This window comes from Amphibalanus amphitrite, unplaced genomic scaffold, assembly GCF_019059575.1.
Source record: "Amphibalanus amphitrite isolate SeventyFive unplaced genomic scaffold, NRLGWU_Aamphi_draft 000012F_arrow, whole genome shotgun sequence".
NCBI lineage: Eukaryota > Metazoa > Arthropoda > Thecostraca > Balanomorpha > Balanidae > Amphibalanus > Amphibalanus amphitrite.
The window spans coordinates 233,159-247,104 of NW_024881508.1; the positions used below are offsets into that span (position 1 = coordinate 233,159).

Consider the following 13,946-nt stretch of genomic DNA (forward strand, 5'->3'; position numbering starts at 1 on the left):
AATTAGCTAGAAACTACGTCAGAAAAGCTGGGTCAAAAGGCTTCTGCGGCCGAAGAACATTGGACTAACGAACATTGTACAGGAGACGTTGGGTATGGTATGGGAAGGTAGAGACGCCGAACAGCCTTCTGTGCATTTATTGATCTGTTAAAAAACATAGTAGTCACAACATACACTGAAATACTCGCCAGATGCAACAAAATACTTTTGTTACAATAAGTTACTCTTAAAATAGCTGGGCTGCAAAACGACACACTACACAAGGCCGGGTTATTTCACACTGCGCGAATACCACAGAGCACACGCCACTTCTGCCATAGCATATATCATGAATATATCTAAAAACGGGACGCACCGGCGGCGTCCACTAGGCACTGCGCGCTGGCGCGGCGCTGTTAGCGCTGTCTGACCGCCACCAGATGATTGGGATAGGACGGCGCTGGGCTGGCCGCGCCGACCGGGTTAGTGACTAGCTCTAGACGGCCGCCAGTGTCCGTAGCGCCGCCGCGGGCCGCACCTCCGGGCGTATCACAGCGAGCAGTGACGGCGCGGCGCGGGCGGCTCTCTCACTCACTCAATCTCACACACACGCGAGTCGCGAGCGAAAGGCACAGTCTGTCACAGGCAGGGCTCAGGCGCTGGGTGTCACCGGGCCGTCCTTGAGACGCCGGTAGATGGCCTGCACGTAGGTGAAGACGCACTTCCAGTCCGGTTTGCGCATGGCCACCATGTCGTCAGTGTCGAGTAGTGGGTAGATGCCGGCCCTCTCACTGTGAACGGAGACACAGCGTCAGTGGCAGTTAGGGGGTGTCGGGATTAGCCTCTTCCTTAGGACAGAAAAAAAAACTAAACTTTAAGAGAAATGCCTCGGTGATAGCCTCGAAAATGTTAGCTCGCCGCACGGCCATTCATTGCAATGATTCGGTACTGGCATGTAACTATCCAAAGAATGGTTCTAATTTCTGAATATCCGTATTCCGTTCTATGAACCCCGTGCCAAGACAGCCCGTGCTACGCCCGCTACACTTACTCAGCAGTTTTGAAGGCCAGGTCGAAGTTGTATCGTCGGTTTTTTGGGTTGAGTTTTTCAAAGTCGAAGGCGTCAGGGTAGAAGTGGTGAATGAGCGCGCAGAAGGCCATGCCGTCGTTCCAGCTGGTCGAGAAGTTGTCGATCTTTACATTCTGTGGGTGGAGTGGTACATGCGTCAGTACCTTACGCTGTTTTGCGGGAGGCAGGAGTCAGACACCACACAACGAGGCGCACACATTATGCTCTGGTTAGTTACGGTCTCTTTTGTGGGCTATTTATACATGGGAGATTATAGTGTTTGCTGTAAAATTCACACCACCACAGAGCCAGACACCGGAGAGTTAGTGAAACATAGCTGACTAAGTTCTGGTTACCAATATAGACAACATTGCAGAAACACAACTGCAGGCTGAAAGCTTGCCATTTATACACGGAGCAAAAGAAGAAATGTTAGCAACACGCCAGAGAAGTTCATGCACAGTTGTAACTGTATGTACAAATGTATTGCATGTATGTACTAAGGTGTCTGCTTTGACCTACCATTCATCTGTGCAACTGATCGACATTACTTAATGGAACGCATCGACCAACGTCGATATCGAGTTCTCTCAACCCAGCCGAAATGCATTTGAAATTTCGGACATTTTTATCCATTTCATTTTGAAAAGAACAAACTACTAAAGATTTCCGAAACTGGAGCCTATCATTGAATTCGATACACTTTCAAACACCACCCATAATTTTTTGTTTGTTTTGCTGGGTTAGGCCCTTTCGGTGTGACGAGACCATTTCAGAGCCTGAAGGATGATAGGAATTAGGGGGAGACATTGGGAGACCCAGAACTGCGCCTTGAGGGACATGGTCACAGCACACACACGGGGCCTCAGAGCCTCCTCTGGGCTCGATCGGCAGGCAGCTCTCTCGCACTGTTAGTTACCTGGTAGTCGCGGGTACGACACTGCGCCCAGTAAAGCGTCATCTCCTTGGCACCCTGCGCCTTGGCCGCCAGACCAGCGTCCAACTTAAAGCCGCCGTCACTGCAACAAGCCGCGCCGTCACCGCGCAGCCTGCCATCTATCGGCCGCTCGACAAGCTATAGCTCAAGCAAGCACCACCGCGCGGAGGGCGCCACAGTTTGCATAGAGAAAGGAGGCCGAGAGGAAAGAATACGGATTACGGACAACAGATCAGAGTAAATGAGATGAAATGTGCACATTTAGACCATAAAGCTGACAATTTAGCTGACAGGAGGAAAGACATAAGATCGAAAAGTACAGCAATGACATCGAGAGTACACGGACGCGAAAGCTGTAAACGGTCAGGGAGTGTAGGTGTGCGGCAAAAGCAGTGTAGTTCCATCACTCCCTCCTATGTAGCACTATAGTTACTATTCTAACTCTCCCAAGAATGTACAACAATCGCTCTCCTGCATGATTGGGGCATAGCGTTCCCTAGATGAGTTACAAAGGTCGTATGGTTACAAGTCACGGGACACGGAACCGTGCATTGACAATGACATTAGACATCCCCCTCCGCTAGTTAGTTTCAGCAATTCCCATCGTGAGTAGAGTATTTATTTATAAGTATTATAGGAGACTCGTTAAATTATTACATATGTGGAGCTAATGCTAGTCAATAAAAACCGAACGTTTAATGAATGACAAACAACCAGCGCTTAGCAATATCAACAAATCTAACAAATTTACAAATTTATTTCGCGCAGGCGGTGACTAAAACGCACCTGATTAAAAAACCCTAGTCATATAATGATACAACCATTTTAACATTTAATCTCATTGTGTCGTCCGCACCTATCTTCACAGTCATTTCACAAATCACTTCGCATTTTAGCCCATCCCAGCCCTCGCTCTAAGCGTGCCCTGCCACGAGGTGGCGAAAATTACCTGGATGCGGAGTCGGTCTTTGGGATCGGCTTCGGATTGGCAGAGTCGAGCTGCTTGAACTTGTCGAACGCGGAGACGGGCGCCTTGCCTGTGGACAGGTGCACGGCTTGGTCAGAGCTGGACAACCGACTGCAATTTGCACACCGATTAGTGCCTGCGATAAGCAAGTAGCTAGAATCCACACAAACGTCCTAAAAAAGATCAGTTCGCTAACTCAAAATGCTGCTCGTATCTATGTAGTAAAGCTGAATTGACCCAGTGAATGCGCTACCAAGGAAGAATAACGGACGGTCACAACCAGGGACCGTCTCAATTATGTCGTCTCCCTTCGTTCAAATCTAACGCCGTTTGATCGTGATGTAGTCGACTCAATAATGCTCTATCATTCGAGCCACTCAGCCCTCCCTGGAGGTACCCTCACTCAGCGGAGAGAATGACTCACCCTTGGAGAGCTGGGAGCTCCGGGAGCTCGTCACCGACTGCGCTGTGCTCGTCTTCGTCACCACTGCGGACACACAGACGACTCTCATAAGATTCAGTCGCACGTATACATGGCGGTGCGAATGTGGTGATCATTAACGATCGAGCGAGCGAGTTTATCTGCGAGCTTATCTGTGAGCGATTTTATCAAATACTCCAGTTATGAGCTTAAGAACAACACTTACAAAAACTTCCATGGATCTACTCAGCATGATTGTTGATCCGTACCTGAAGAAGATGTGGACGACATTTTCGCTTCAGCTGAGGAGTCGTTTCCTGAAATACGTGAGGTTCATTAGGATACGCATGATGTAACGTTTGCAATTCACATGACCACATATTGCGGAAGATGTCCCTTGGGGCTTGGACTTTCAAAAGTTTGGAAGTACCGAAAAAGGCACATAAAGGCGTAGCTTTAATGATGATACGCTGTTTTTCAATATTAATCAACAAAAAAAAAACTGACCAAGAGCTTCATCATATTGAACTTCCGACGGCTTATCTTACAAACAACGGTAATTAGCTCAGACCCACTCTTCCATCAGCGGTACATTTTGACTAAAATTGCTGCCGCCTGATTAGCTGGATCCGTGAGCCAGGCAACCCCTAGTGGCTCACAAAATATAATTTTCATGTAAATACACTGTGATGTTGCGCCCAGTCGTCTATTACGGGAGCGAGGCTCACGGGTCCCGCGGTCGGGCGGCGGCCGTAGTCGCACTCACCCGGAGTGACCATACTGAGATAGGCCTCAGAATGTTCGGCCACATAGTGCGACGTGGTAGTCAAGACGCCCGACACTGCAGCAAGCAGAGGTTAGAGAGCGGCAGATAGAGCGGGTAGAGAGTGGTAGGCAGAGCAACAGAGAGCGGTAGATAAAGTGGCAGAGGGCGGCAGACAGAGCAATTGAGAGCAGCAGAGCGGTAGAAAAGAGACAGGCAGTAAGAACAGCAGACGCAGTTAAAGAGACCAGCATAGAGTGAGATGGAAAATCAGGGAGACCGTGAAGCAGTGGCAGATTAAGGATTAAGGATCGCACAGGCGGATTAAGGTAACTGGAAGGAACCGAAGCGACATGTAACGAATCAGTAATAAAGTGCTGCTGTGCAGAAAAAGATCTCTAAGCTCTTAGACCAGCACCGAGATAAAGCATGTGTTATGAAACGAGAAACAATGAATAAGTAAGCAAAGTTACAGAGGAATAAAGGAGGAAAATGAAGCAGCGAGCGGCACCCGTCTGAAAAATTGCGAGCCGTCACCTCCACCGTCAGGGTCTTACCGTCAGAGTCGAAGTTGTCGGCCAGCCAGTCGTTGATCATCTTGGCTTCTAAAAATGAAAGGATAATACATGCGTTAGTTCACACCAAAATCAAAGGACTGCAAAGTTGCAAAGGTAAGTTAAAACACACAGACAAATCACGGCAAACCATTCATATTAGTTGTTACACAACAAAACGCACTCCAAAAAAATATGCAGTGAGTAAAAGGTCAAACAGCAAAAGCGGGAGAGAAAGAGTCAAATCACAAAAAATACGGCAATTAATGTATGCAAGTTAAATAAAACAAAAATGAGACATAAGATTAGCTTATTACGTTGCACGCAGTCAATTTGCGAATGAAACGATATAGATTTGAGAATGCCCTTAGCCTCGATGACAATGCTGTCGAGGCAGTCGACCGGAGCTTCTGAAGATAGAAGACAGAAGACAAACGGGCAACCAATTCGTCTCCAATCGAGTTGAATTGCCGCTAATGTCGCCCGTCTTGTGTGCTCGGCTGCAGAGCCGATGAGCTCATGGGCGTTCGATTGGATTGACTTCTCCCCATGACACTGACTGCTGACTACGGATCTCAAACGGTGACTAACTGCTCGACAAACTTGACTAACTGAGGTCTGACAGATGCGACTCAGAGATGCTCTAACTACGAGGACGCATGGCGTCAACTTTGGCCACCAGCTCAGTCGCGATAGCTAGTTTGCCGACTCTGCTGACTCGTGACTCTAGTCACAAGACTCGACTCTGGAATGACGGCTGCAAACTGCGGCGCGCAGCATGCAGGCGGGCAGGCTGACGGAAGCTGAGCTACAGGCCGGCACACGCCGATGCAGGCGAGTTGACCGGTCGCAGGGTACCACACGCGGGTCGCAGGCAGGCGCAGGCAGCTGGAGGCACTCGATGCCGTCCGAGGGACTGGCCGCCTTACCGGTGCGCTGCTGGGTCACCATATCTGAGCTGCAGCTCCGGAACATGCCGTGACCTCCGACGGCCGGCTGCGGCCTCCTGGCCAGCTGCGGCGAGCACGGCAGGCTGCCGGCCGGCAGGCGGGACGCCACCCGCGTCGGCTCGCCGTCCGCCGAGAACCGGGTCTTGGGCAGAGGCGGCGGCTGGTACGAGCGGCGGTCGGCCACCGGCCGCGGTGTGGGCTCTCCGGCGGCCGAGAAGCGCGTCTTGGGTAGCGGTGGCGGCTGGTAGCTCCTCGGGTCAGCCGGCGCGGCAGAGGTGGTGGGTGAGGAGGCGACGCGACTGGCCTGGGTTTTCTGGACGGCCGAGTTGGCGCTCTGCACCAGTCTCTGAAGAGCACCGCCGGGTAATGACCGGGTCAGTTGGGCGGGGCGCGGCGCCGGCGGCGGCTCTGACGGCTCAGAAGTGACTGTCGCCGCCCGCCGTACCGGCCCCGGACTGCTCCACGCCGGCCGCTCCACCGGAGTCTCCGCAGACGACAGAGCCATCTGGGCGGACGGCAGGGCGGCGGACAGTGCCTGGCGCAGACTGGACTCGGTGGCGGGGGCGGCGGACGCAGGAGGCAGCGGCGGCGCCGTGCGCTGCTCTGTCTGCTGAACGGACTGCTGCTGAGACACATACTGCTGTGACTGCTGTGTGTGCTGTACCTGTTGCGTGTGTTGTGACTGCTGTGTTTGTTGCTGATTGTGCTGTGATTGTTGTGTTTGTTGTACCTGTTGTGGCGGTAGTTGAGGACCCTGCTGTGGCGCCGGCACCCAGCGGTTCTTCCGCTGCTGTTCAGTATACCCCGTCTGTTGTGAGGTGAATGCCCCCTGCTGTGTGGTGAATGTCCTCTGCTGTGTGGTGGATGCCTGTATCTGTGTCGTGGATGTCTGCCGCTGCTGCCACCAGGCCGTCCCCTGGCGCTCGTCAGCCCCGCGGGCCGGGTCTGGAGGCAGCGACGCCTGCCTCCTTTGCCAGGGCGGCCGCTCGCGCTGGGCGGAGTCAGCCGCCGCCGGGCCGCCGCTCACACTGTCTGCCTTCTCCAGCCGCGGGCCGCGCGCCCAGGGCGGCCGCCCGGCGCCGGGCCGGTCCGCCGACGAGCCTGTCCGAGCCCAGGGCAGTCGGCCGCAGCCGCCGACCACCGGCGCTCCTCCCGACGGCGGACTGACCTCGAGCGACATCTGTCGAGAGGGAGGAGGGGTCACCGTGGTGGGCCGCTCGGACGTCTCGTACGGCGACCAGTCGGCGCAGGCGGGCGGGTGGGGAGGACACTCTGAGGAGGGCATGCTGCCGCAAAAGAACCGCGCGCGCCGCTGGCCGGCGTCCAGCAGAGTCGGGTTCCGAGTCAGACCGGCCGCCGGCTCCGGTTCCGGCTCCGGCTCCAGCTTCGGCTCCGGGGAGGGAGCGGTGACCTCCGGTGGCTCCGGGGAGACGGCCGGCGGAGCGGTCTGCTCGCTGTCCTGCCGGGCGGCCGCCAGCTGGTGGCTGAATAGCCTACTACCGATCACCTGCTCCTTGGAGACTATCCTAGAGTCCTCCAAGTACTCCTTCGTCATCTGCTTCGTCAGGAACGAAGCAAGCGAGGAGCGAGATCCGACGGGACGCGGCCCGGCCGGCGGTGCAGAGGGCGCTCCCACTGGAGCCTCAGAGGTCGCAGCTTCCGGCGCCGGCCGCGGGGCGTCGCCACTGTCGGCGCGGCAGACCCGGGACGCGTCTCTGGAGGCGAACTGACGGTTGGCCTCATGGACGGTGGCGCTCTGAGGCTGCGGAAAGTCCGGCGAGCTGCCGTCGTCGACTGAAGCCTGACGGCGCAGGGCGCCCAGCCCGGGTCTCTGCGAGGTAGGCAGTGGCGGAGCTGGTGCTGCTACCTCCGTCTGCGCCGGGGGATCCTCCGAGCTATCCTGCTGATCAATCTCCTGTTCGGCGTGATAGTAGGCCAGCGCGGCGCGCACGGCTGCCGCGTGCTCCTCTGTCGTCCCGATAGTGTGGGGTCGGTCGGCGCGACGCACGTACCGCAGCGGCCTCCTCCATCCGGCCAGTACTGACCGAGCTGACACTGGCGGCGCCTTGGGCACAAACGGCGTCGGCTGGGACTCCGGCGGCTGCTGCTGCTGGGGCGGCGGTGGCGCTGGTACAGAGGGAGGGGGACCTATCGCTTGCATCGGGGGCGGAGGGGCAATCGCTTGAAGAGCGGGAGGTGGACATATCGCCTGTAGTAAACGTGGGGGACCTATGGCTTGAATGGGTGGTGGCGCGCCAATGGCTTGCATGGCAGGAGGAGCACGAATCAATTCAAATCGCTGCGTCGGTGGCGGTGGGGCGGCTTGCACTGGCTGGAATGACGCCTCAGCTGGCGGTTTGAAGGCGCTGGTAGCACTCGGCTGCCAGGGTTTCTGGAGAGTTGGCGGCGGCACGGGCCGGACCGTCGGTCGGAAGGCCTCTGAACTGGTGGCGCTGCGTTGTCGGTACTCATCAGACATCTCTCTGGTAAACGGCCGAGACCGGGCTGAGTACAAAGCTCCCGATGGGGAACCGGCGGACAGTCGCCGGCGCCACGGGGTCGGGTCGGTCGGCGGCGGCGGCGGGGGCCACTCCCCAGTGTTAGCCGCCTCCTGGGCCTTCAGAGCCTCGGCGGCATCCAGCGAGCGCCGGATCTCTGAGAACTCCTCCCGTGTGATGCCGACTGTGTGCGGTCGCCGCTGTCGGCGCAGGATTCCGCGTCCGGCCGGCGGCAGCCGCTGCTGGAGTGTCGGAGCCGTCGGAGCCGTCGCAGCTGTCGGAGCTGTCGGGGCCGGGGGAGCTGCGGGGGCGGGTGCCGGTCCGGCGGGTCTACCACCGGTCAGCGGCTGCAGCGACATCTGCAGTCGGTCAATGAGCGTCATCAGTTCCCCAGGCCGGGTGGCGCCTCCCACCAGCCGCTGAATGTCGATCGTCTCCTGGGATCCCGCCGCTGCCGGCCCGGCAGACAGCGACGCCTTCAGCTTGGCCAGCGCGTCCACCACATCACTGACGAGCCGCGGCGGCGCGGCCACCTCGGAGCTGCTCAGACTAGTCTGCAGGCCGTCCATGAAGTGACTGAGCTCGCCGCCGGGGACATCCTCCCCGCTCTCGGTTCCAGAGTCTGCGGCCGCGCCGGGGCCGAACCCTGTCAGACCACCGGCGCCGGTCGACGAGCCGCTGCCGTCACGTCTCAGGGAGTTGGTCAGCTGACTGTAGACGAGCGGCAGGAGGCCGGCCGGCGGCGGAAGCGCGGCCTCCGGCTCCTCCTGCTCGTGGCACTCACCATGTGCGCTGACGGATCCTCCGTCCCTCTGCTGCTGGTGCTGCAGCCGGCGGCGCTGCACCTGCTCCCGGCGTGCTGCAACAGAGCAACGGCCGTCGGTCACCGGCCGGCCGGCCAGTCCGCACCCGAGCCGCACACACACCGCACATACCCGCGCGCACACACCGGCACACGGCGAACTACGAGTGGTAAACTATGTACAGAACTGAATGTTGCCCGAGAGACCGGACTGAGACGACGTGTCAGCAGCCCAGAGGCAACCGGCCACGGTCCATTAACAAACGCAGGCAAACAAAACCGATCAGTTAATCTGCATTCTGCATGGACGCCCGATCTACGAAACGGGTAAATACACAAACACCAGGAGACGGAGAAAGAGACAGAAGTAGAGAGAGCGAGGAGGAGAGAGGAGAGAGCGGAGAGCGGCATGCGGGCCTGGCGGGACAGACAGAGACGAGCGGACCGGCGCGGGAGAGAGTCACGCCCTACCTTTGGCCTCCTGCATGAGAACCATCAGCCGCGCGCGGATCTTCTTGCGTTCGTCGAAGTTGTCGCACTGCTCCAACTGTGGAAGGAGGAATGGGGCATTCAGCTTCAGGGTTCATGCCGGGTTTACGCAGGAACAGTGTGGAAGCAGGGTACGTACAAAGGTATAACAAATCATATGATGAAGGCGCATCAAAGATAGCATATGCAAGGTCAGGGGAGAAAGGAGTTAAATGATACGTAGGTGCTCAATGACCGATGATGGGGGTGGCTGTGAGGTGGTTGAGGTAGCACGGGGGCGCCTGACCCGAGACCCCATCGAACATATTTGAACGGGAGTTATGTGTGTGGTACGCGGCCGAAGCAAAAACTGTTCCCAATGGCCAATACCACGATCCACTGACAATGCCAGGGCTAACCCGGAGGCCGACGGCCGCGGACAATGTCAAGACCGTCTATTTCGGACGCGGAGGAATGCCTGGCGATCCAACTGCGTCGCCGAGCCTGTGACTGTGAAGTCCACTAGATCCCCAACATCTCAGCACCAGAACTGAGAAGGGCGTCGATTCATCCCACAAACAACATCCAACTGCTGACCTTTGCCGCGAACCGACAAAGCTGCACGATATGTGCTATTCGGTTTCTGAACACAGTGTCGAGTGCCGAAACACGTGTGATGGCATCAGGCCAAGCGGATTTACGTCATCGGGGAGCGGTTGGTGCTGGCGAGGCATTACTGGCGACCGCCTGTTGAAGAGATAGGGTGAAAAGAAAGGATATAGTCGTATTTTCTGTCGAGCTCAGCAGACCAAATAGCTCCGCTCGGGATTATAATCCTTTACGGTTAGATATGACAGCACAAAATGATTAAACAAAACAACTTATTTGCACTTATCAATCGTTTCCGTCCTCTGGAAATAATAATCACGAACTGTGAAACTCTCCGGAATCAATATTAATCCGTGTCCCTGAGAGAGAAAATCCCTGCCGCACGGGCGTCTCTGGACCCTGGCTGGCGCGTCGCTGGATTATTATTCCAGGCTCCAGGATTAGCTGTTCGTTTGGTCGATGGGACAAACACAGGAGACAGCCCCGAAGGTGTGCCAGCGCGGCCCCACCGCCGGCAGCGCTGCCGTAAACGCTCTCCGGGGACCAAACAGATCCGAGCGGACGCCCTTGGGTGACCCTGCAGCCACTGCCAACCACTGCTGCAGGTGGCGGCAGAAGGTAAACCGACGGCTCATTTTTACAGGCACTGTTTGGAATGTTTCATAATCCACTAGAGCTGAATCTCAACAGAACAGGGCTGGTCCCGCTATAATGCCACCGTTCGCTGCGCAATATCAAATTTATGGTGTAAATTTTAGCATTAGGAAATCAAGTCGCAAAATGCGATTCTGCATGCTCCGGTTAGGTCATTGGCTGCTCGAGTGGCGTGCTGCCCCGGTCACTGGCTTCACCGGCTGGCCCGGCCCCCATTGGCAGGTCAGCGGGTTGGCATGGGCGCCAGGAAGCCCGCCGGCGGCAGTGTCTCTTGGCAGTGGCGGGGCTGCAATCTGGGCTGACATAATTATGTGCGCCGGTTACGATGTTATTCCAGCGGCCGTAACCGGCCTATATGGTGCCTTTATGCACCTGACAGAAGCGACCCGTAAAATAGGAGGTCGAGCCCCGGAACAGCTTACTATGGGGTCAATCCTGCGAGCAGGCGACGTCTAGACACAAAGGACTTCTGATATATAAATAAAGCCACTTATGTAAATAAAGTGGCAAACGTATAAGCAGGCAATCAGTCGGCACCCGGCACCAATCCTGGGGACATCAATTATGCGGATCATAAGTGCATTCAATTCTTCGAGACTGCATCCGTTTGCAGAAAAAGTCGTTACAAAAAAAGGTCAGCGGGGCTTGGCTGCGGTATGGAACGGGATTGGCCGGACGATGTAGAATCTTCGTCGTCCGAGAGACCCCGAACGCGGGGAGAGCGCGGGGATAATATCATTCAAGCACTCATTGGGTCAACCGTCAACGTCAACTCGAATGCGCAGATATACGAAGATGCCTTACTTGTCCCTAGATGGCACTAGTGTCGTGCGCCTGAACGCATGCTGTACCGCATGGCCTGAAGCCGTAACTCCGTCCGCTGACCATAGATGGCACTAGTAGTACACGCCTGAAGTTATGCTGCACCGCAGGGCTTGACGCTATGAATGCGCGATCGCTGCACGGCCGCTGATTGAATTTATGAATTTTCGAAGTGGGAAATTGAAACTGAATAAGTGTGTCAGTTGATACAAGTGAACTTTCCGCCGCAGTTTCGTGTGATAACCCAACAACCAAAGCGTCCCAACTCTGAGAAGAAAAAAAAGCAACGGGACCGATTACTTCGCATTCTTCAATCCTAAACGAACAGTTGGAAGTTACTGCAACATCAGAATACATATCAGTGGCATTAATCCGTAACTTTACCTGGAACATAACACACCTCTCAATAGATGTAGGTAGGTACCCAATTCAAACTCGAATAACTTTGGAAGGCACGACCTTTTTCAAGCGTCTTAAAATTTTGGTCACCACCGGAAACCATGATCTCAATGCGAATATATTAGTAACCAGTATAACGCCTTATGGGCGACTAACGGAGCGAGCGAGAGGGTGAGCCTTGCACGTGCGAAATTTCGAGGGGGTACCTCCAGCTGACTTGTGCACGGCACCCTACTAACCGGTCTCTAGCGATGTGCCAAATTTGAGCACAATCGGCCCAGCCGTTCTCGAGATCTGGAATCGGCACCCTGCACGTGCGCACGTGCAAAATGGGTCCCAACTGACTTTTGCACGGCACCCTACTAACCGGTCCCTAACCATGTGCCAAATTTGAGCGCCATCGGTCCAGCCGTTCTCGAGATTTGGAATCGACCCCTGCACGTGCGCACGTGCAGCAGCACCCAACTCTGGCACATGGATATGCATTGCCTAGTGGGTGCCTACCTACATGCCAACTTTCAGCGCAATCGGCCAAGTAGTTACCGAGATATTGCAACAATTACAAAAGTGACACCTCTTCGTTTTGCACGTGGCACGTGCATAAGGGGTCACCCACATGCATCGGCAATAGTCCAATACTTGGTAGAAGGAATGAAGCTACCCTACAAAAATTACCGCGTGTACATCGGTCAAGTGGTTGCTGAGATATAAGCCTCGCAAAAGCGTGACCACGGCCGGCCGCTCATACTCAGAAATTTCCGTTAGTCTAAGGAAAGACTACGCTCGCTTCGCTCGCTCCGTAACAAACCTAAAAAAATCATGAGGTGTTGATATGTTGATCCACCTTCGCCCTAGTGCTGATAAGTGGCGAAAATGTCATTACACCCCGCCTCATTTGATCGGCATCAGCTCTGGCTCCCAGCCCTTTCCTTGTCTGCCAACACGGGACTCCATTCTCCCGATGTTCCTCGTTCACTGTCCTGTGAGAGTTCTTTGTACTCATCGCGTCTGGCCTCTAACACTAAGGCAGCTGTCACGTCACGGCTACTCGTATCCCGCCGCAGAGCCCGCATTAGCCCCAGTCGTCACCGCCACTGCCAAGGTAACCAACCACAGCAGCAAACAGTAGAACAACACCACCAACATCCTGAGCAGCTGACAGACGAGAGCGCCGGCGACATCAGATGACGGCAGAGAGCAGAGGTCATCCCATCGCTCAGCCGGGTACAGGGCGTCTCACCGACCACGAGATCATCCGAGATGTCAACTGAGACCGAGAGAGTTTGGTGGAGAGTGGAGACACTTCACATTGGGACACACTGAGACGAGAAGATCCACGTAACGTGACACGTACCGGGTCACGGGGCACTGACCACCACTGGGCAGCGCAGTCCCCTGCGGCCAACTGCCCCGACCGGGGTACACCGCGCGGCCGCCGTCTCAGGACGCACACAATGCACCACTTTGTGGTGCGGCGAGCGGGTAAAAATAGAGCCGCCCGGCTGTCGTCGGTCGAGAGAGAGGGCGAGGGCGGGCGGCGACCGTCTCTGACAGAGGGTCAGTTCAGACTCCACCCCAGTGTAGTCGGGCTGATGTCACTTACGGGAACGGATCTTTATTATTTACACCTCTAACTGATTCAACGTGATGATATAACGCCGACTTAGTGGCATGATATGATGCATCCAGCTGTCAGAACTTCACCACTATAACATTAAAGGTAGTGTGCCACCTTCCAATGATTTCCCATTTTATTTTTCCTAGGATAAGAAGCTTCTGTTTTTACCTAATATCGCAAAAAAAAAATCAAAAATGGGCCTAAAATAGTGCTTTTTTTCGCCTAAAAGTGTATCGGTTTTTCGATATGTATATTGTATAACAACTGTAGTGGGCTGATCTGCAAACAGGCGTCGGCAACAATCGCTAATGCGGCGCACATGTGACAATAAGCAAAGGTCATTATAGAGTTACGACATGGTTACGACGTACGGGAATGAGTTATCAGCTGTCTAATCGTAGACAACACAATATCGAATTTAAACTGTAGGCCTGTA

General features: G+C 55.3%; 1 protein-coding gene across 1 annotated transcript in view; it reads right to left on the reverse strand.

Moving 5' to 3' along the window:
- Positions 1-121: 121 nt before the first annotated feature.
- The window catches only part of LOC122382722 (serine/arginine repetitive matrix protein 2-like), a 120,710-nt gene continuing 106,885 nt past the window's right edge, over positions 122-13,946 (reverse strand). The window contains exons 17-25 of the mRNA XM_043368415.1: positions 9,412-9,487; positions 5,620-8,997; positions 4,140-4,214; positions 3,643-3,690; positions 3,377-3,439; positions 2,935-3,022; positions 1,968-2,067; positions 1,031-1,182; positions 122-770 (exon numbers count right to left, since the gene is read on the reverse strand). Coding sequence (XP_043224350.1) covers positions 632-770; positions 1,031-1,182; positions 1,968-2,067; positions 2,935-3,022; positions 3,377-3,439; positions 3,643-3,690; positions 4,140-4,214; positions 5,620-8,997; positions 9,412-9,487 — 4,119 coding nt within the window. The 3' untranslated portion in view covers positions 122-631. The remainder of the gene's footprint in view (positions 771-1,030; positions 1,183-1,967; positions 2,068-2,934; positions 3,023-3,376; positions 3,440-3,642; positions 3,691-4,139; positions 4,215-5,619; positions 8,998-9,411; positions 9,488-13,946) is intronic.